At 39.8% G+C, this 20,329-nt stretch overlaps 1 protein-coding gene across 9 annotated transcripts in view; it reads left to right on the top strand.

The window, feature by feature from the left end:
- Window positions 1–1,074: 1,074 nt before the first annotated feature.
- The window catches only part of CYLD (CYLD lysine 63 deubiquitinase), a 70,052-nt gene continuing 50,797 nt past the window's right edge, over window positions 1,075–20,329 (top strand). For 2 of the 9 annotated variants that reach the window (XM_064274057.1, XM_064274056.1), the window contains exons 1-4: window positions 1,416–1,831; window positions 7,730–8,386; window positions 10,102–10,404; window positions 15,556–15,661. In XM_064274057.1, the coding sequence (XP_064130127.1) occupies window positions 7,883–8,386; window positions 10,102–10,404; window positions 15,556–15,661 (913 nt within the window). In that variant the 5' untranslated portion in view covers window positions 1,416–1,831; window positions 7,730–7,882. Of the gene's footprint in view, window positions 1,133–1,172; window positions 1,225–1,415; window positions 1,832–7,729; window positions 8,387–10,101; window positions 10,405–15,555; window positions 15,662–20,329 lie in introns of those variants that run through there. The other 7 variants (XM_064274051.1, XM_064274048.1, XM_064274049.1 and 4 more) reach the window with 6 other exon arrangements.

Genomic DNA, 20,329 nt, shown 5'->3' with positions numbered 1-20,329 from the left:
CCACTGGGGAAAATCATGTCATGATTACATATACACACGCACACTCACACGCACGGCACCTCCTCCTCCTTCCTCAGTATTAATCATCTTCTCCCGTAATTGGCGTTAAAATGTCAAAGGAGAAGGAATTAATTAACCGTAAAGTGCAGCAAGGCACACCGCAGCACCCTGGGATGGATTATAAAAAGCACTTCGTTAAATATTTTGAGCACTTTTGGGAACCAGAAACCTCTCTTCTAATTCAAAGATTCTTAACTATACCCAAAGTCCTGGCTGGTGGCCAGGGGTGCAGGGCTGAGTGAGGAAGCATACAGAAGTTCCGTCTTCACCACCTTACAGAGACTTCCCCTAGAGCGGGCTAGGTGCTAATAGAGGTTCAGAAGCATCAGAGGTCCCATGCCGAATATGAAGCTTTAACATTTACTGAGCTCCTGCTGCGTGTCAGGAACTCTACAGACGGTATTTCACAACAATCCTATGAAACAAAAGTTACTGTTATCTCCATTTTATAGATGAAATTGGGGCTCAGCAAGGTCATCAGTTTCCCCAAGTCACACGGCTAATAATTGAAAGCGCAGAAGATTCAAACTGAGGTCTGATCCTAAAGCTTTGCTCTTTCATGGAATCCTGGAATCCTATTTCCAGCTCTCTTCTGGAGTGCTCCCCACCCGGACCCAAACTCCCAGCGGTTATAGGAGTTTTGACAGCTTAGCCAAAAGCCTATACCTGAGTATGGGAGGTGGAGCGAGGAAAAGCACGGTGCCCCGCCCCGACTCCAGTATCAGCCAATGGTGGCGCGGCACTCACTGCCTTTAGTCCAATCAGACAGAGCTCCCCACCCCCATCTCCCTCATCTCCTCCCCTCCCCTCAGCTTTCCCTTTGGCTCGACCGAGCTTGGCGGAGCGGAAAGTCCCTTCAGCCCGCGCCCGGCCGGCAGCCATTGGGGGAAGGTCTGTCACAAGGCAGGCCAATCAGGGCATGCGCAGGGGCGCATCACAGGCCACGATTGGTTAACGGGACGGTTGCCCCTCCGCCTCCGCGCCCTCCCTTCACCCTGGGCGGCTCGGAGGCGGGGCAGGTGGGGGCGGGCCCAGGTAGCAGGTTCGGCTGCGCGGGGGCTGCGCGTCGGAGGTAAATACTAGGGCGGTGGGTGTCGGGTTCCCGGGCCGGCCCGGGATGTGGGCTAGGGAGGCCGGAGAAGGGGCGACGCCCCGCTGCCCGAGGTGAGCGAGGGAGCGGGCGGCCGAGCCGGCGAGCAGCGGCGGCCGGATCCCCTCGGTGCTCCTCCCCAGGCTCCGGGCGTCTCGAGCCGCGGCGGGGGCCGTCCGGCCCTCTGCGCCGACCTGTTACTTGCCCCGGCCCCGAGTCGGCCGGGCCCGCGGGGTGCTGAGCCCGCTGACGTCAGCCCGGACTCCCCCCCCAGCCCGGGGCTCCCCGCTCCGGGCCTTCCCGGGAGGCCTCCTGGGTCATGGCAGCGTGGTGGCCGCCGCTGGACCTCCCGAGAGGAGAGGACTCGGAGGTGGAAGGGGCGCGGAACGCAGTCTCTGGCTTCGACCCCATTTAGAGATGGGGAAACTGAGGCACCGGCCGCTGGCTGGGTCCCCACTGCTATAGTTGGCATCAAGAGCCCCGGGCTGTAATAACTCACGTCTGTGCCGTGGGGCTTATCAATCGGCTTTGGGGTGTTCGCGGCTTCTTTCTAGGAAGAGCGGTTGGGGTTTTGGCCTCGTTAATGGCGTGTTCTGCTTTTTCTTTCAGTTTCGGGGTGAGGATGGTTTTATACAACTGCCCGGAGTTCTTTAGTTGAAAGGTGCGCTGTGTTGAGACAAGGTATTCCTTTTTTTTCCCCCCCGTCTTTTTTTTTTTTCTTTATTATCATATTAACAGTCTGTGGGGACATCGTGAAATTTTGAAGGAAGCTGTTGATTTCGAGTTTGGTGCTCAGCGGGGTCAGCTGCCAGGTTATTCGCGTACTTGGAGTCTTTTCTAGTCAACCCCTTGACATACCCGTGTTTTAGGATGGTTGTCACCGTCCAGCCGGCAAGCCTGTGGCCTTTCCGTCTCCCACCCCCAGATTCCCTGCCCCCATCCTCTCCCCAGCCTTCCCTACCTTGGTTTTGAATGTGGACTAATGAGGAAACTTAAGACGGTTGTTCATTTTCCAATCATTGACTCCCAGAGAAAAAGCCAGGCCTTGAGAGAGGGTGTTTGTTTATTCAGGGGTTGGTTTTCTGCCCCCACCCCCCCAGTCATCTTCATGGCCCTAAGAATTTCACCTGCTAGTCCCCACTGAGTGGTGGGTGGATTTGAACTAGAACAGTATTAAAAAAACAGGAGAAAAGAATTTGCTGGAAATTCTTGTTGGAATTCATGCACTATGCATGTTGGTAACACCCAGAACATTCTTTAATGTTCTGCAGCAAAATTTGGGAGTGATCTTGCATAGAAGCTGCCTTCCTTTGGGTGGTAATTTGTGTGAAGAGCTGATAAGGCCAAGGCACTTGTTATTGAAAACAACAGACGTGAGGCAGCAATGATTTCTGTGGTTTGGCATGCCCAAAATTCTGGTTTTGATTTAAGAAAAGCTTTAACACAAAAAGAGAATGGGATGATTGTCCTACTCATCAAGCTATTAGTATTTTGTTCCTAATTGTCACCCTGTGTTCTTAAATTTGTTGGGAGCTTTTACATTGGTGATGCAGAATTTATAGGCATCATACACGGTTTCAAAGGAACCACACAACAGCTTGTTTTCATCATTGTGGAATTTTCCTTATTTGTTTCTTTTTTTTGTATAAATAAAGTGGTATAAAAATTGACCAGGACTTTATTTATTCAGAGACTTAGTGACATTTTAGGCAAAAAACCCTAGATGCTCCCAACTCCCTCTTTTTTTTTTTTTTTAAGCTGGCAGAAGCTTTTAATCACATAAACAATTAGGATGAGGATATGGGATTTGGGCTCTCACTGGTACCACTTGAGTTTTGCCAAGTCATTCATTTAGTTCTCATGAACTACCATATATGTCAAGTCACTGAACACTGGAATAGAAGGATAAAGGACTTGGGGGAACTCAGAGTTTGGGAGTATGGTGGCTGGGGCCCACTCTAGTGGGATAGTGTTGTTCACGGTTTCTCTAACATGAATATACAAACACAGGAGCCAAATCTTTTTGTGTTTGTTTTGTTTTACATTATAAATCCCAGTTGTTTTCACGCGCAGAATACTTAAGGAACTGTATCCTGGCTTACTTGGGTCACAAGGACATTAAAACTGACTAAATCTCTTTTGGTCATAGCCTCTATATGCCTGTTCTTTAGCTGTTTAGGAGTACAACTTGTTTTTGTAGTGAGAGATATTCTTTCTGAAAATGGTCATCATTCTAGCTGTCTAGAAGAGTTTGGAAAAAGGCCCGTGTGTCTTTCTTTGATAGTCACACTGACCTTTCTGCTACTTTGCTGTTTATAATTAGGGGCAGTATTTTAGTGTGGTCATTTTTATTCTAGCCTTCTGTGGTTTTGAGAACAAGTCAGGTTATCTCAGGAGATGTAAAGAGTTCTTTAGTAAGGTATAACCTGTTAACAAGAATCCAGGTAACATTTTCTAGATCAGTTAAATAATTGTGACTTACTTAGCTAATGCTGTTTGTTTGTACAATCTGTTGTCTTTCGAACTTGGTAATTCTGATCTTTAATATTTTCGTATAAAACTTGTTTCTAGACTGCCTTCTTTCCACTTCATTGATGGGAAACTGACAAATATATGCACCTTCCAATTTAATTATTTAATTTTAATACAGCCAAATTCCCCTTTACTCAGAATCCAGACCAACAACCAGCTCAGATAGCCAGGTATATTTTCAAATCCATGTGATCCCGACCTGTTCCCTCATCTGGAGTGTTGCCAATATGGTGTTAGGGTTCAGTGCATTATTGTATTTCAGCTGTTTGGCACTCTTCATTCAGTACTTACAGGAATTATCAGGATACTCTCAGTCACTCAAATTTTCCAACCTGCAGTTAGTAGTGTGGTATTTAGATGAGTCATTTGTGAAATACTTATACTCAGCATGAAGTGGGGCATTAGAGGCAATTTGAAGATGCTTGGACATGAAAAATAGTAAGAATACAAATGAAAATTTCTCCCTTCACGCCGACCCCCCACCTGACCCCCTGTTTTTCAGAATTTGGATATGCTTCTCGTTTGTGTGTTACCTTCCTGCTCCTATGACCTTGACTTAAAGGCAGAAGCTGAGTGAACATGGGATGATTTCTGTTGAGGGCGGACATCATATCTTAAATCTTCAGTATTTTCAGTGCCTGACACTGTGCTGAGCGGATAAAAATACTAAACAAACAAACAAACCCTTCCTGATTGAGAAAGAGCTCATTAACAATGTGATTGAAGTCATTTTCTTCATAAAGTATTGAGTCAACTTGTACTCCTTGGGGCTGTTAAGACGTAGTTTAATTATCCTGTGTATCCCAGGGAAAGTAGAATGTGGGCATTATTATATTCATTCATCTGGACAATGGGAAGAAGGTCTCTGTTAGCCTATTTCTGCTGTAATACCAGTAGTTAGGAGTATTACGTTTGTAGTCTCGCATCCCCCTAAACTAGAGCCATTATGTTCCCCACTCAACTTTCTGCACCTATCAGTTGCAGTGAAGAGAATCAATTTTTAATATGGTAGGTTCAAACCTATTCTTTCGTAATGTATTCTTTCTAAAAGAGGAATGACCACCTCCTTTTTATTTTTGGATAATGTCCTTTAAATATTTTATAACCTTTGTTCTGGCTGTTCTTGTTGTCTATGGTGATCCATCCCGTTAGTGGGTCTGAGCTCACTCCCACTTGTGCTGATGCAGGTTGGAGACAGAGTAACCTCTTCTTGTCTAGTTTGCTTTAAAATATAGTACTTGGTAACTGTTCTTAAGCTACCCTCAGTCCTTTTTTTATACCAGAGTAATGTCAAATAGTCTATTGGACTCTGTCTCTTAAGTGATTTGCAATAAAGCACTTTTATAACCAAATTTATTTAAAATTTAAAATACAGTGCCCTAATGCATTACATATTTTTTTGAATGCATTACATATAGTAATTTAGTATTGTCTTGGTAATATTTCAGCAGCATTAATGGTCTCTGGAAACCCTGATGGCATAGTGGTGAAGAGCTACGACTGCTAACGAAAAAGTTGACAGTTCGAATCTGCCAGGCACTCCTTGGAAACAATTGGGCGGTTCTCCTCTGTCCTAGAGGGCTGCTATGAGGCGGATTGACTCGATGGCAATGGTTTTTTTTTTTAATGGTCTTTATTTTAAATTATGACATGAATTGGTTTAACTAGAAAACCAAATAGGGTAGGAATCTTTGCACGTAATAATTATTAAAATTCAGGCAAGTTCCTAATTTTAACATTGAAGATATCATTTTAAGTATTTTTTTCAAAATAAGAATACAATTGTCATACTTTTTTTTTTCTTGCCAAAAAATTTAAATACATTTGAAGAACCAAACAACAGCTCTTTTTTTTGAAATTTGCCTTTTGATCATCTCAGCCTTCTGGAAACAGCTAAACATGCAGTGAAACCTATGTACTGTACTTTTAGAATTTATGTATTCTTTTTTGTTGTTGTTGTTATTATTGTTTTTGTTTTTGACACACAAACGTATTTCACCATCTGGCTTCTCAAAATTGATTAGAAGCAGTAAGTTGGAAGGCAGTGAGGCCTCCAAAGAAGTCAAATGCCTGCTGCAGGAAACCACGGAAAATGGCTGATTGTGAGGGAAAACTATAGACTGTATGTATGTCTAATGGAAAGCAGATGTAAGAAGCCAGAAAACAGAATGGAAAGCCCTTAATAAAGCAACGACTTGCGTGTTGAGCCACCTGTAGTAATTTATATTCATAATGATAATTCAGTGTTGGAGAAAATAACAAGGCCATTTCCTTGCTGAAAAACGTTGACATTTTAAAAGCATTTTAGTCAAAAATAAACATTTCATTTTGCTACTTTAAAGGAATAGAGCCAAATTAAGGGACTGGGTAACTGCTTGGGTAATCCTTATAAGGGGTTAAGAAAAACAACTATATTATTTATATGGTGCCAACATAGAGGTTTCCACAGGTGTCTTATGTTAAGTGGCAAATATAAATTGATCCCTTTCCTGCTGAAGTAGACAGTGCCCTCAAGTAGAATTAAAGCAAACACATTACATAAAAGGAAAAATTAAAATAATAGAGAACTACTTTATGCCAGCCCTGCCCTTCCCATCACTGAATGTCAGACAGGTATTTCATGATGTTGGTTTGTAGGAGCACCAGACTATTAGCCTAACTTGGGCAACCCCATGTCTCATTGGTCTCCTCCTGGCTTGTAGAGGGACAGGCTTTTAAAAACAGTACCATTATGGAATACCTCATTTCCTAAAAGTGCTTTCTGAAAGAAACGTTACTCTGCATATGGATTTGTCAGATTGTTTAATAATTACATTAAATGATTGAACTTGAAATTTGATTCTTTAGTATTAGGAGTATTTATTTTTTAATTCCAAGAATAAAATAGGTAAATATGATAGTGCTATCAATTTCTGCTGTTATGCAGAATGCTGGAATGGATACCTCAACCTCAAAGAAGCGTGAAATAAGTACTGTCTTTCGTACTTGGTACTAAATACAATATTAACTGTTAGATTCTGTGACTGAGTACACACAGGAGTGATTGTTTTCAGCAAAACAATTAATAAAAGTCCCAATTTGAATGAGTAAAATTGTGTAATTTTTAACCATCAATTAAAGTAGGGATGAGAATGAGGCTTCTTTAATTGTGAATGATGATTATCATTGTAGAAACTTTGAGTGAAATTTTAAAACTGGGAAAGAAACCATCTTTTGTGCATTCCTTCTTAGTATAGATAAAGTTGCATTATGAAAATTTTTTTATATTTGATGCTACATTGCAAATATATCTTTTGTTACATAGTCTGAGTTTTGGTGGCTGGAAAAAATTGATTTTGTTTGTTATCTCTAGTATAATCAGATTTACAATATCTGATATTCATGATGATGAGAAATTAAATGATAGCTGTGATTAGCGTGATGCTCAGTATGCCTATCAAAGGACAGACTGTCCAAGATTAAGGAATTGAAAATGAATCAGAGAGAAAATGTTCCATTACCAAAACATGGCACACAGATTAATGAATTTTTTTTTTTTTTTTTTGGGTTAAAGTTTCAGGATGTGATTTTGTGGTGTTTTTCCTGATAAAAGATGTTCAGTACTATATATGAAGGGTGACTATGTGTGTAGAAAAAATAGCCTTTTTTGATTTATAAGATGTTTGTGCGTTTTGCTGAAGTACAGCAGCTTACCCATTTAAGGTAGGCAGCATTCATTAAAAATGCTGCTTTTAAAGTTTAAAAATATCAGAATTTGTACATAAGGTTATCCTTTATGATCTCAGTGCCTTGGAAACAAACATTATTGTATTTTCTCTGAAGGTTCTTCACGAACTTCCTAGTCATCTCCTGTATCAGTTCTTTAAAATCTATAAAATTACAATAGCTACAAGCAATATATGAATGTCTTTTAACCTTTTAAAACATTTTTTGAACTTTTTATAATTTGTATGTGTTTTTGCTAACAGAATGAGATTTTTTAGTCTTTAATCTGAATTTTAGGTTGTGCAGGATGAAGTCTAAAACTTCTTTTTGCTCATCTCCCAGGCATTTTGATTTGCTGTCTGTTTGCAGCATGGACGCCCAATTGCTACAGACACGCTTTGGGACTGCCAGTGAGTTTACCTTTTGCACTTTTATGACCAATTTATTAGTAGTTCCCTTTTTTTCTTGAGCTAGTATTTTAAAGTTACTGTCACAATGAGTTCAAGCTTATGGAGCCAAGAAAAAGTTACCTCACCCTACTGGGAAGAGAGGGTTTTTTATTTGCTTCTTCAAGAATGCAGTGTTACAGACAAGCAAACGCAAAAGCTGATTAAAGTACCAAAGGGGAGCATAGGACAGAATATCCAAGATCGCCCTTTGGGACATTCAAGGGTTCCTTCTGCAAAAGGCAAGAAAAATCAGATTGGATTAAAAATTTTAGAGCAACCGCACGCAGTTCTTTTTGTGGATGAAAAGGATGTTGTAGAAATAAATGAAAAATTCACGGAGTTACTTCTGGCAATTACCAACTGTGAGGAGAGATTCAGCCTGTTTAAAAACAGAAACAGACTAAGTAAAGGCCTCCAAATAGACGTGGGCTGCCGTGTGAAAGTACAGCTGAGATCCGGGGAAGAAAAATTTCCTGGAGTTGTGCGCTTCAGGGGACCCTTGTTAGCAGAGCGGACGGTGTCGGGCATATTCTTCGGAGTAGAGTTGCTGGTAAGTTTGATGAATCGTTTTGTAATTTGTAGTGGGCTTTGAGTGTGTGTGTTTGAATGCACACATGTATTTTTTTCCCTCTTTAAATATAAAATAAGTTTTCACAGATGTCTTCTGTAATTTTTAATATTCATAATCCTTGGGACTTATTTTTTAATGATAAATTGAGGTGATGCAAAGCCGATGTATCCGAACATCCTCCTACATCCGTTATTTAAATCACCTACTATGGTCATTGTTGTTATTTGCTGTCTAGTCGATTCTACCTCATGGCTACCCTATGTGTTACAGTGTAGAACTGCTCCATTGAGTTTTCTTTCCTGTAATCTAGTTGTTAGGTGCTGTTGATCGGTTCTGACTCATAGCGACCCTATAGGACAGAACAGAACTGTCGCATAGGGTTTCCAAGGAGTGGCTGGTGAATTTGAACTGCTGATCCTTTGATTAGCAGCTGAGCTCTTAACGACCATGCCACCAGGGCTCCTTCTGTAATCTTAATGGAAGCAAATTGCCAGGCCTTTTCTTCTGTGGTAACACTGGGTAGGTTTGAACAACCAACCTTTAGGTTAGCAGTTGAGCAGTGTTTTGTTCTGTTGTACATAGGGTAGCTGTGAGTCAGAAGCGACTCAATGGCAGCTGTCAGCTCAATGATATTAAACCCTACCAGGTTGTAAACTAATTATTTCACAAAGTTGTTCATTGATAATTGTGACATTATCATCTGTGGGGCTCTCAGCTTTGCCTAATGTGTGCTAGAATGTAATGATAATTTGGATTTAAGATTTTTTAAAATAAGTCGCAGCATTTTTAAACTTGCTTTTGGAAACCCTGTTGGCGTAGTGGTTAAGAACTATGGCTGCTAACCAAAAGGTAGGCAGTTCTAATGCACCAGGTGCTCCTTAGAAACCCTATGGAGCAGTTCTACTCTGACCTATAGGGTTGCTTTGAGTTGGAATCGACTCGACGGCAGTGGGTTTGGTTTTGGTTATAGTTATTACACAATATATATGAAAATCATCTTGGAATTTATTTCTACTGAAAAGAGTTCTCTGATTGTTTCCAAACTTAATTCTCAAGAACTTAAATGCCAGTAACATTTTGGCATTCTCACAAATAAAATTTCATGTCTTGTTTGCTTGCTTACTTCTTAATTTATTTTTAGCAGTGATTGTAAAAGAATTGGGGATTCGAATTCAAGCTATGGATGCCCTTTACTATTTGAGTTACCAAGTTACTTAACTAAGTTCCTTAGCTTCTCTAAATTTGCTTCCTTACCTGTAAAACAGTGATAGCCGTATGCAATTTGCAGTGTTTTTGTGATGTACTGATGCACAATTTAGCACAGTGGCTAGCACACAGTAAGTGCTCAGTAAATGGAGATAATGTTACTGTTATTTTAAAATAAATTGTTCTTTTTTTGACAAAATGTTTGGTAAAACAACAATATAGAGTCCAGCCCAACATTTTAATAAATGGAATTGGTTTTTAAATTTTATGTAATAGAGTTTTAAATTTCTTTGTCAGGTGATTTTATTTTAGCATCAGATAATGGGTTCTTTTTTATTTTTATTTTTTAAACCCCCAAAGTATAACAGCAACTGCTAATAATTATATTTCTTATGTCATTTAGAATTTTTTTCAGAATGATACTCTGGAAATTCCTTTTTCCCATGCATCACCTCTATCAAATTTTTCCTCTCTCTCTTAAAAACTAGGAAGAAGGCCGTACCCAAGGGTTCACCGATGGACTGTATCAGGGGAAGCAGCTCTTTCAGTGTGAGGAAGATTGTGGAGTGTTTGTTGCCTTGGACAAGCTAGAAATCATGGAAGACGATGACACTGGATTGGAAAGTGATTATGCAGGTCCTGCAGACGCGATGCAAGTTGAACTCCCCCCTTTGAAGATAAACTCCAGAGTTTCTTTGAAGGTTGGAGACACTTTAGAGTCTGGAACAGTTATATTCTGTGATGTTTTGCCAGAAAGAGAAAGCTTAGGATATTTTGTTGGTGTGGACATGGTAAGGAAATTTTGGATTATATTATCTTTGTGAATTGATCAGTTTTATGACCAACTTTGGTACAAATTGAATACTTTGAATATTTAAAATGGACTAATTTGGAGTAATTTAAAGAATGTGTTCTAATTTACCTTTGGAAAGGGACCATTGAAATGGTATAGGACTCTAGATACAGAATTGTATTTACTCTTTTTTCCAGTTTGAACAAATTGGAATAATGTTTTCAAGCTCCACATTTATCTTTTTGTAGCTGACCAGTAGATAGAAAACAAACAAACCAAAAAACAACCAATGTTTCAACTGATGTGTTGTTATTATTTTTTTAATTTTGAAAAGTCTTTTTTTGGTAGTCTTTTTTAATAATATTTTACAAAATTTTATTGGCGCCGACCTAATCTTAGTGACTAGTATAAAAATCACTGGAGCCATGGTGACGCAGTGGTTGAGAGCTCGGCTGCTGACCAAAAGGTTGGCAGTTTGAGCCCACCAACCACTCTTTGCAAACCCTATGTGGCAGTTGTATTCTGTCCTATAGGGTCGCTATGAATCAGAATCGACTTGAAGGTAACGGGTTTAGATTTGGTCTGTAAAAATCGCTTAAGGGAAAATATGAGAGTATAGGAAAAGCACTTGACTTTTGAGGAACAGACAATTTTGAATTTTCTCTTAAGGTGTCACTTAAAATTACACTCATTAATTGTACTTACACTTATTAATAATGAACACATTCCAATACTGCACGTTAAATTATACCTATGCATTAAGAGAAGAAGAAAAAGGCTGGAAACATGCTTAAAATAGATTGAAGATATGGGTAAGATTTTGTTAGGTATAAAGAAGGAGATTCATACAAAATTGTTAAACACTAGAATAAGTAGCGGAGCCCTGGTCGGACAGTGGTTGGCAGTTCAAATCCACCAGCCACTCCTTGGAAACCCTATGAAGCAGTTCTGCTCTGTCCTGTGGGGTCGCTATGAGTTGGAATTGACTTGACGACAATGGGTTTTAGAATGAGTAACGGGAGAGGATGTGAGTGATACACTCTTGTACTCATCATGGGCGTGTTTTAGTAAGCATTTTCAGTTTCTTTCTGTCCTATAGGGTCGCTATGAGTCGGAATCGACTCGATGGCACTGGCTTTCTTTCTGTCGTTTTTGATTGGTAAAGTATGCATGTTCTACCATAAGTTTCTGTTATCCTGAGCTTAACTCTCTTATCTAGGAAATTCTATTTGCTATAAAAAAAAAAAAAGATTTTTTTATGAAGTATGAATCTAGGAAAATTCGAAATCATCAAAAATGAAATGGAATGCATAAACATCGATATCCTAGGCATTAGTGAGCTCAAACGGACTGGTATTGGCCATTTCGAATCAGACAATCATACAGCCTACTATGCTGGGAATGACAGCTCGAAGAGGAATGGCGTTGCATTCATTGTCAAAAAGAACATTTCAAGATCTATCCTGAAGTACAACGCTGTCAGTGACAGGATAATATCCATACACCTACAAGGAAGACCAGTTAATACGACTATTATTCAAATTTACGCACCAACCATTAGGGCCAAAGATGAAGAAATAGTAGATTTTTATCAGCTGCTGCAGTCTGAAATTGATCGAACATGCAATAATTACTGGCAATTGGAACGCGAAAGTTGGAAACAAAGAAGAAGGATCAGTAGTTGGAAAATATGGCCTTGGTGATAGAAACAGTGCCGGAGATCGAATGACAGAATTTTGTAAGACCAACGACTTCTTCATTGCAAATACCTTCTTTGACCAACATAAACGGCGACTATACACATGGACCTTGGCAGATGGAACACACAGAAATCAAATTGACTACATCTGTGGAAAGAGACGATGGAGAAGCTCAATATCATCAGGACAAGGCCAGGGGCCGACTGTGGAACAGACCATCAATTGCTCATAGGCAAGTTCAAGCTGAAACTGAAGAAAATCAAAGCAAGTCCACGAGAGCCAAAATACGACCTTGAGTATATCCCACTTGAATTTAGAGACCATCTCAAGAATAGATTTGACTCATTGAACACTAGTGACTGAAAACCAGACGAGTCGTAGAATGACATCAAGGACATCATCCATGAAGAAAGCAAGAGGTCACTGAAGAGACAGGAAAGAAAGAAAAGACCAAGGTGGATGTCAGAGGCGACTCTGAAACTTGCTCTTGAGCGTCGAGCAGGTAAAGCAAAAGGAAGAACTGATGAAGTAAAAGAACTGAACAGAAGATTTCAAAGGGCCTCTCAAGAAGACGAAGTATTATGAGTGTGCAAAGAGCTGGAGATGGAAAACCAAAAGAGAAGAACACGCTCGGCGTTTCTCAAGCTGAAAGAACTGAAGAAAAAATTCAAGCCTCGAGTTGCAGTAGTGAAGGATTCCACGGGGAAAATATTAAATGATGCAGGAAGCATCAAAAGAAAATGGAAGGAAAACACAGAGTCATTATACCAAAAAGAATTAGTTGATATTCAACCATTTCAAGAGGAGGCATATGATCAGGAACCGATGGTACTGAAGGAAGAAGTTCAAGTTGCTCTGAAGGCATTGGCGAAAAACAAGGCTCCAGGAATTGATGGAATATCAATTGAGATGTTTCAACAAACAGATGCAGCACTGGAGGTGCTCACTCACCTATGCCAAGAAATATGGAAGACAGCTTCCTGGCTAACTAACTGGAAGAGATCCATATTTATGCCTATTCCCAAGAAAGGTGATCCAACCAAACGTGGAAATTATATAACAATACCATTAATATCACACGCAAGCAAAATTCTGCTGAAGATCATTCAAAAACAGCTGCAGCTCTGTATCGAGAGGGAACTGCCAGAAATTCAGGCCGGTTTCAGAAGAGGACGTGGAACCAGGGATATCATTGCTGATGTCAGATGGATCCTGGCTGAAAGCAGAGAATACCAGAAGGAGGTTTACCTGTGTTTTATTGATTATGCAAAGGCATTTGACTGTGTGGATCATAACAAACTATGGATAACACCGCGAAGAATGGGAATTCCAGAACACTTAATTGTGCTCACGAGGAACCTTTACATAGATCAAGAGGCAGTTGTTCAGACAGAACAAGGGGATACTGATTGGTTTAAAGTCAGGAAAGGTGTTTGTCAGGGTTGTATTCTTTCACCATACCTATTCAATCTGTATGCTGAGCAAATAATCCGAGAAGCTGGACTATATGAAGAAGAACAGGGCATCCGGATTGGAGGAAGACTCATTAACAACCTGCGTTATGCAGATGACACAACCTTATTTGCTGAAAGTGAAGAGGACTTGAAGCACTTACTGATGAAGATAAAAGACCACAGCCTTCAGTATGGATTACACCTCAACATAAAGAAAACAAAAATCCTCCCAACTGGACCAGTGAGCAACATCATGATAAACAGAGAAAAGATTGAAGTTGTCAAGGATTTCATTTTACTTGGATCCACAATCAACAGCCATGGAAGGAGCAGTCAAGAAATCAAAAGACACATTGCATTGGGTAAATCTGCTGCAAAGGACCTCTTCAAAATGTTGAAGAGCAAAAATGTCACCTTGAAGACTAAAGTGTGCCTGACCCAAGCCATGGTACTTTCAATCACATCACATGCATGTGAAAGCTGGACAATGAATAAGGAAGACCAAAGAAGAGTTGATGCCTTTGAATTGTGGTGTTGGTGAAGAATATTGAATACACCATGGACTGCCAAAAGAACGAACAAATCTGCCTTGGAAGAAGTACAACCAGAATGCTCCTTAGAGGCAAGGATGGCGAGACTGCGTCTTACATACTTTGGACATGTTGTCAGGAGGGATCAATCCCTGGAGAAGGACATCATGCTTGGCAGAGTACAGGGTCAGCGTTAAAGAGGAAGACCCTCAATGAGGTGGATTGACACAGTGGCTACAACAGTGAGCTCAAGCATAACAACGATTGTAAGGATGGCTCAGGACAGGGCAGTGTTTCGTTCTGTTGTGCATAGGGTTGCTATGAGTCGGAACCTACTCGACGGCACTTAACAACGGCAACATCAGTAGTCAGTTACTAAACAAGCATTTACTGAACACTTGATATGTGCAAAGTTAGAACTGCAGTGGGTCCCTCAGGAAAGCTAACAATAAAGCACTTGTTTAAACCAATATTTTAAAAATATTAATTTATATTTATTGAGAGAGATTGTGGGCTGGGTGGGAGGAAGACTGGAGAAGGAGGATCACTGATCACTAGGGTTAGTCTGCCATTTCTTCAAGACATTCCATTCAGGCTCCAAACTTGGCAAAAGCCGTTGAGGTTTTCCCCCGCTGAGATGGCAGTCTCGGGATCATCTCGTCCACTGGTTGCAAGCTTCATAAAGGTCTGCTCCCCAAATCCTCAGCTTCTTCCCCTCTGCTCTCCATCACTCAGTTAGCTTGTGCAAGCTTTCATTCCAAATACCTCTAGCATACTTCTTGAAAGTTCTAGAAAATGCAATTTTTTTCATCTACTTCTATTTTCAGAGCTATTTTAGCACTCCGAACAGATTGGCGCTCAAGGGCAATTGTCTGATAGGTGCATCCTTTCATCAAGCTCCGTGCACCATACCACTAGATGGTCCTACATCGGAGTATAAAATAATTAAATGCAAAAGTCTCCATTGTGGAGAAAATTCTTGCATACCCATAAAATGACAAGGGAACAATGAAAAACTAGACTTGCTATAAACAGAAGGGGATACAGGAGTTCCCACTGAATATTTACGTACCGAGGGACTGCTAAGGAGTGATCAGAGCAAGCTACGATTAATTAATGTATTATTAATAAATCTTTTGATGCAAAATAATGCCTTTGTAGACCTCAAGTGGGTGCTATATAAACTAGCATTTATTGTTCAGTAAAGTATTAAAAACTCTTCTGATTCCTTTCTTATCTGTGAGTTTACTGTGACTTGAGTATTCTCGGATTTCATCTCTCCACCAAAAAGAAATCTTTGTTTTGGTGGTAATTATTCCTAATACAGCATTTTTCTTTTAGGCAAAATAGTAAAAATTTACCAATGTTAAATGTTTTGGAGGGCCCTTTTATGGAAAATACAGACTCCTATATTTATATTTTATTGAGGAGTTTTTTTTTTTAAAGTTTATTATTTAATTTCTAGGATAATCCTATTGGCAACTGGGATGGAAAATTTAATGGAGTGCAGCTTTGTAGCTTTGCAAGTGTTGAAAGTACACTCCTTTTGCATATCAACGATATCATCCCAGGTATGTTTTCTCCATGTTTTATACATTTATAACGCAGAGTTTCTAAGATGTATTTTGTTACAAGGACGTAAATATAAATTTCAAGATGCATTTTTAGAACGTGGCTTCTTCCACCCCCGAATGAAAGCAACATGTCAAGATTTGCATTTCCGAAAGTGTGTGGTGTGGGTTGCACGTGTACGTTATCGTTCACTTTTTCATCACTTCTCCACTCTAATAGAGGGAAAGGCCTTTTCTGATAATTCGAAAGGTCAGAAAAGGTTATCAACTTCTGTCTGTTTAAGAGCCTGGTGTACTAGAAGCCTTTCACAGAAGTTGGTCATCTCGTGTCCTCTAATGTACCGTGGAGAGGATTCTTGCTGGATGACCTTCGGGATCCGTTGCAGTTTTGAGATGCTGTAATTGATCAGGCTTCATACCTGTAGATGGAAACGGGTCATTTAACCTTACATCTTAAAAAAAAAGCCTGATGCAACCTTTTATTTTGCCTCTAACCCGTAGCACTTGGTAGCTGCTGTCATTATTGACGAATACCTATTGATAGCAACATCAGCTGTGCCATTTCCTGCTGTTAGTAGAATTCCCCTGTTCAGCAGTTGATAGTATGTTAATCAGAAAGCTAACAGAGGCCATCCGAGATGGTGATTCTTCCTGAGCACTGTGCAACTGTGGATAAAAGGTCAGAAAGTCTGCAGGTGGACTGTAGCCAGGAACATACGATACCCTTAATTAGATGACTCGCACTTTTTAAATATTCTTAACAAACTTGTACGGTAGGTATTAATTATCCCTATATTGCTGATTAAAAAACTGGTCCATTCAGGTAGGTTTAGTAACTCACCTAAGATCAGTCGGTGGTGGAGCCAGAATTCAAATCTAGACCTGTCTGATTGTAAAGCTCTGCTGTTTTTAGTACCTTTACACCCCAGATCTTGTGTGTACTTAGTGGGTAGGATGAGAAGACCTGCACAGAAAACCAGACTTTTCAGTCTCCCATGTACACTTGGAAAATATTGTTTCCATGGAGATGCATCTTGTCTCTAGTTTTATGAAAGGAGAATTTTACCATAGCAAGGATTACAGCTGAACAGGCAAACTAAATTGTTTTTTTTTTTTTTTTTTTCGCTTGTAGTATTTTTCCATTATTGTTAATTTTGACACAGAACACTTTTGAGTTGCCCACAGGTCATTTCAGGTCCTCAGTTTCTTCTTTTGTAAAAGTGAAGGGGCTGATACAGAATGAATGGCGGCAGTGGTGGTTCAGTGGTAGAATTCTCTCCTTCCATGCAGGAGACCCAAGTTCAATTCCTGGCCAGTGCACCGCATGCACAGCTGCCCCCTGTCTGTCAGCAGAGGCTTGTGTGTGTTGCTGTGATGCTGAACGCCTTTCAGCAGCGCTTCCAGACTAAGGCAGCCCAGAAAGAAAGGCTTAGCAATATACTGCTTGAAAATCAACCAGTGAAAACCCCGTGGATTTCAGAGGTCTGATTGGGAACTGATCGTGGGGATGGTGCAGGACCGGGCAGCATTTCGTTCTGAGGTGCATGGAGCTGCCATGAGTCAGGGACTGACTTGACAGTAGAATATGTTCCTCCCAATGATGACCACTGTCTTGATTTTTTCGTGAATTATTTCCTTGTTTTTCTTTCTAGTTTTTTCACATCTGTATGCCTGAACAATATGTTGTTTACTTTAGCCTATTTTCGAACTTAATATAGAATTATAGTACCTGTATTCTTTAATTACTTGCATTACTTGCTTAGTTTACTCAAAATGTATTTTGAGATTCTTGCTTGTGGATACAGGTGTCTCACTGCTGTGTAGTATATTTCATTGTGTGAATATCCCATGATTTACTGACCTATTCTGTTAGTGGATGTTTGGGTTATTTCCACGTCTCTGACATTTTGAATTTCTGCCAGTCCGATGGCTGAGAATTGGTATCTCAGTGGGTTTTTTTTTTTAGTGCTAATATTTCTTTTTTTTTTCTTTCCTAATATTGTGTTTTTGGTGAAAGATTACGTAGCAAATTAGGTTTGCATTTAACAGTTCCTATACATATTGTTCAGAAACCCCGGTTGGGTAGGGATTAAGAGCTATGGCTGCTAACCAAAAGGTCGACAGTTCAAATCCACCAGGCACTCTTTGGAAACCCTATGGGGCAGTTCTACTCTGTCCTGTAGGGTTGCTCTGAGTTGGAATTGACTCAACGGCAGCGGGTTATACATGTTGTTCAGTGGCTTTTGTTGATTTTTCACAATGTGTCAACATTCTCTTTATTTCCATTCTGGTTGTTCTGTTTCCATTCATCTAGCTTCCCTGTCCCCCCTTACCATCTCATCTTTGCTTTAGGGTAAATGTTGACCATTTGGTCTCATACAGATGATTTTTTTCTTTTATAAAGTGCTCACTACTCACTAATGATGTTGTTTCTTTTATGTCCAGTCTGCTGTTTAACTGAATGGTGACATCTGGGAGTGATTTCAGTTCCAAGTTTAAAGGCTGTCTCAGGACAGCAATCTCAGGGGTTCACTCTAGTCTCTACCAGTCCAGTAAGTCTGTGGTTTGTGTGGGCCGTTAGTCCTGTAGACTTGTTTCTTCTTTGAGTCATTGGTTTCCTTCTTTCTCTTTTGCTCTGGATGAGTAGAGACCAATAGTTATATCTTAGATGACTGCTCACAAGCATTCTGATTTAGTGAGTAGCATCTACAGTCTTTTTTAAGACTGTAGATGCTACTCACTAAACTAGAATGGAAAACAAAAACTTTATAAACTATCTTGTGCTTATTGACTGAGTTGTTCCATAAAACTATGATCCTAAGCCTTCAAACCCAGTAAACGAGTCCTGTAAGATGTTTGGTTATGTCCAGGAAGTCTCTGTAACTGTGCCTCCTATGTGCTTTATTATATACATGAATATATATGCAGCACACTCAGACATGTATACGACTTATGATGCATTTGAGCTATGATGAACTGCACTTCATGACAGTACTTATCATTAGTGATACATACTACATACAGTGTTGCAGTGCACAATTTGCCGATTCTCAGGTACTGCCTCCTAGGTGTTCAATTTTATGGTTTTCTGTTCAAAACACTGCTGTATTTATAAAGATACTGATAATAAAAGGTAATGATAATAATAAAAAAAGATATTCAACTTACGTCAGAACCGATCTACAGCAGATAAAACTGTACATGCACTCCCGTGTACTCATGTCTGTCTTCCTGTACACATATATGCCTACACATCTACCTATGTAACCACACACTTATTTTTTGGCTGTTATTGCTATTGTTGCAAAACTTTATATGTTACAGAATTTACTAAAAACATCCCTTGTTCCCACATACTTCTTAGTGTCATCATTTACGTTGTTCTAGTTGTACAGACTTCACCCATATTGGTATTGCCTTTCCCAGCACCAAAAGTGGCAAGTGTCTACTATCTGGTTGCGTAGTAGTTAAGGACCGTGGCTGCTCACCAAAAGGTCAGCAGTTTGAATCCACCAGGCGCTCCTTGAAAACTCTATGGGGCAGTTCTGCTCTTTCTGTAGGGTGGCTATGTGTTGGAATCCACTCCATGGCAACGGGTTTAGTTTGGTTTTTGGACTATCTAGAAAGTGCTTCCCTCCTCTCCGTCCTATCCCTGGTAACCATCAAAGAGCGTTGCTTTCTGTAGGTATACTTATTCTTATCTTTTTATAAAAATGAGATCAAGCACTCGTCCTTTTGTGTCAGTGTGGTTTTAATATGCAGTTCCCCAATTACAAGTAGGGTTGAACAACTTTTCATATGTTCATGGAACATCCGTGTATCTTCTTTTATTAAACACCTATTTGTGTCTTCTACTCATTTTTCTGTTGGGTTGTTTGCTTATTTATTGATTCTTGAGTTCTGTATTTAAAATTTTTTTTTTATATTTAGAAGAAATTTTCTAGTATCTTACTATGAAATTTTCAAACCTACAGAAGAGCTGAAAGAATCTTAAACTGAACATTCCTATACCTACTGCATAAAAAAAAAAAAAATAGATTCCACAATTAACATTTTACTGCCCTGTAGGGTTTCTGAGGAGTGGCTGGTGGATTTGAACTACCAACCTTTTGGTTAGCAGCCAAATGTTTAAACCACTGCGCCATCAGGGCTCTGTACTTGCTTTATCATATACCTAACCATCCCCCTATCCATGCATTAATCCATCTTTTTTTTAATGCATTTCACAGTGAGTTACAGATGTCTATACACTTACCACTAAATACTTCAGTGTGCATGTCATTAACTAGAAGTAAATACATAGGTTTCTTTTTCTGTTAAGATGAAAGACATACATGTAATGAAAGGCACAGATCTTAAGTGTATCATTTGATGAGATTTGACAAATACACATTGTATACCCCTGTAACCCAAATTCCTATTAAGTTATTAAAATAAATTTTTAATAAGAAATACTTTCACATATCTCCAATGAAAACAATAAAAAATGTGCAGTAAAATGTCTTGTTTCCATTCAGTTGCCTCCACCCAGCTGCCCCCTCACTCCAGCCCTTGCCTGCCACTGGTATTTATTTTTATTGGTTTCTTGTATCTCTCTCCAGAGTTCTTTACCAATATGCGTATATATTCCTACTTCCCCTTCCTTTTTCATAGCATATACTGTATACA

This window comes from Loxodonta africana, chromosome 21 (genome assembly GCF_030014295.1).
Source record: "Loxodonta africana isolate mLoxAfr1 chromosome 21, mLoxAfr1.hap2, whole genome shotgun sequence".
NCBI classification, from domain to species: Eukaryota; Metazoa; Chordata; class Mammalia; order Proboscidea; family Elephantidae; genus Loxodonta; species Loxodonta africana.
This window is presented reverse-complemented; position numbering and strand designations above follow the sequence as displayed.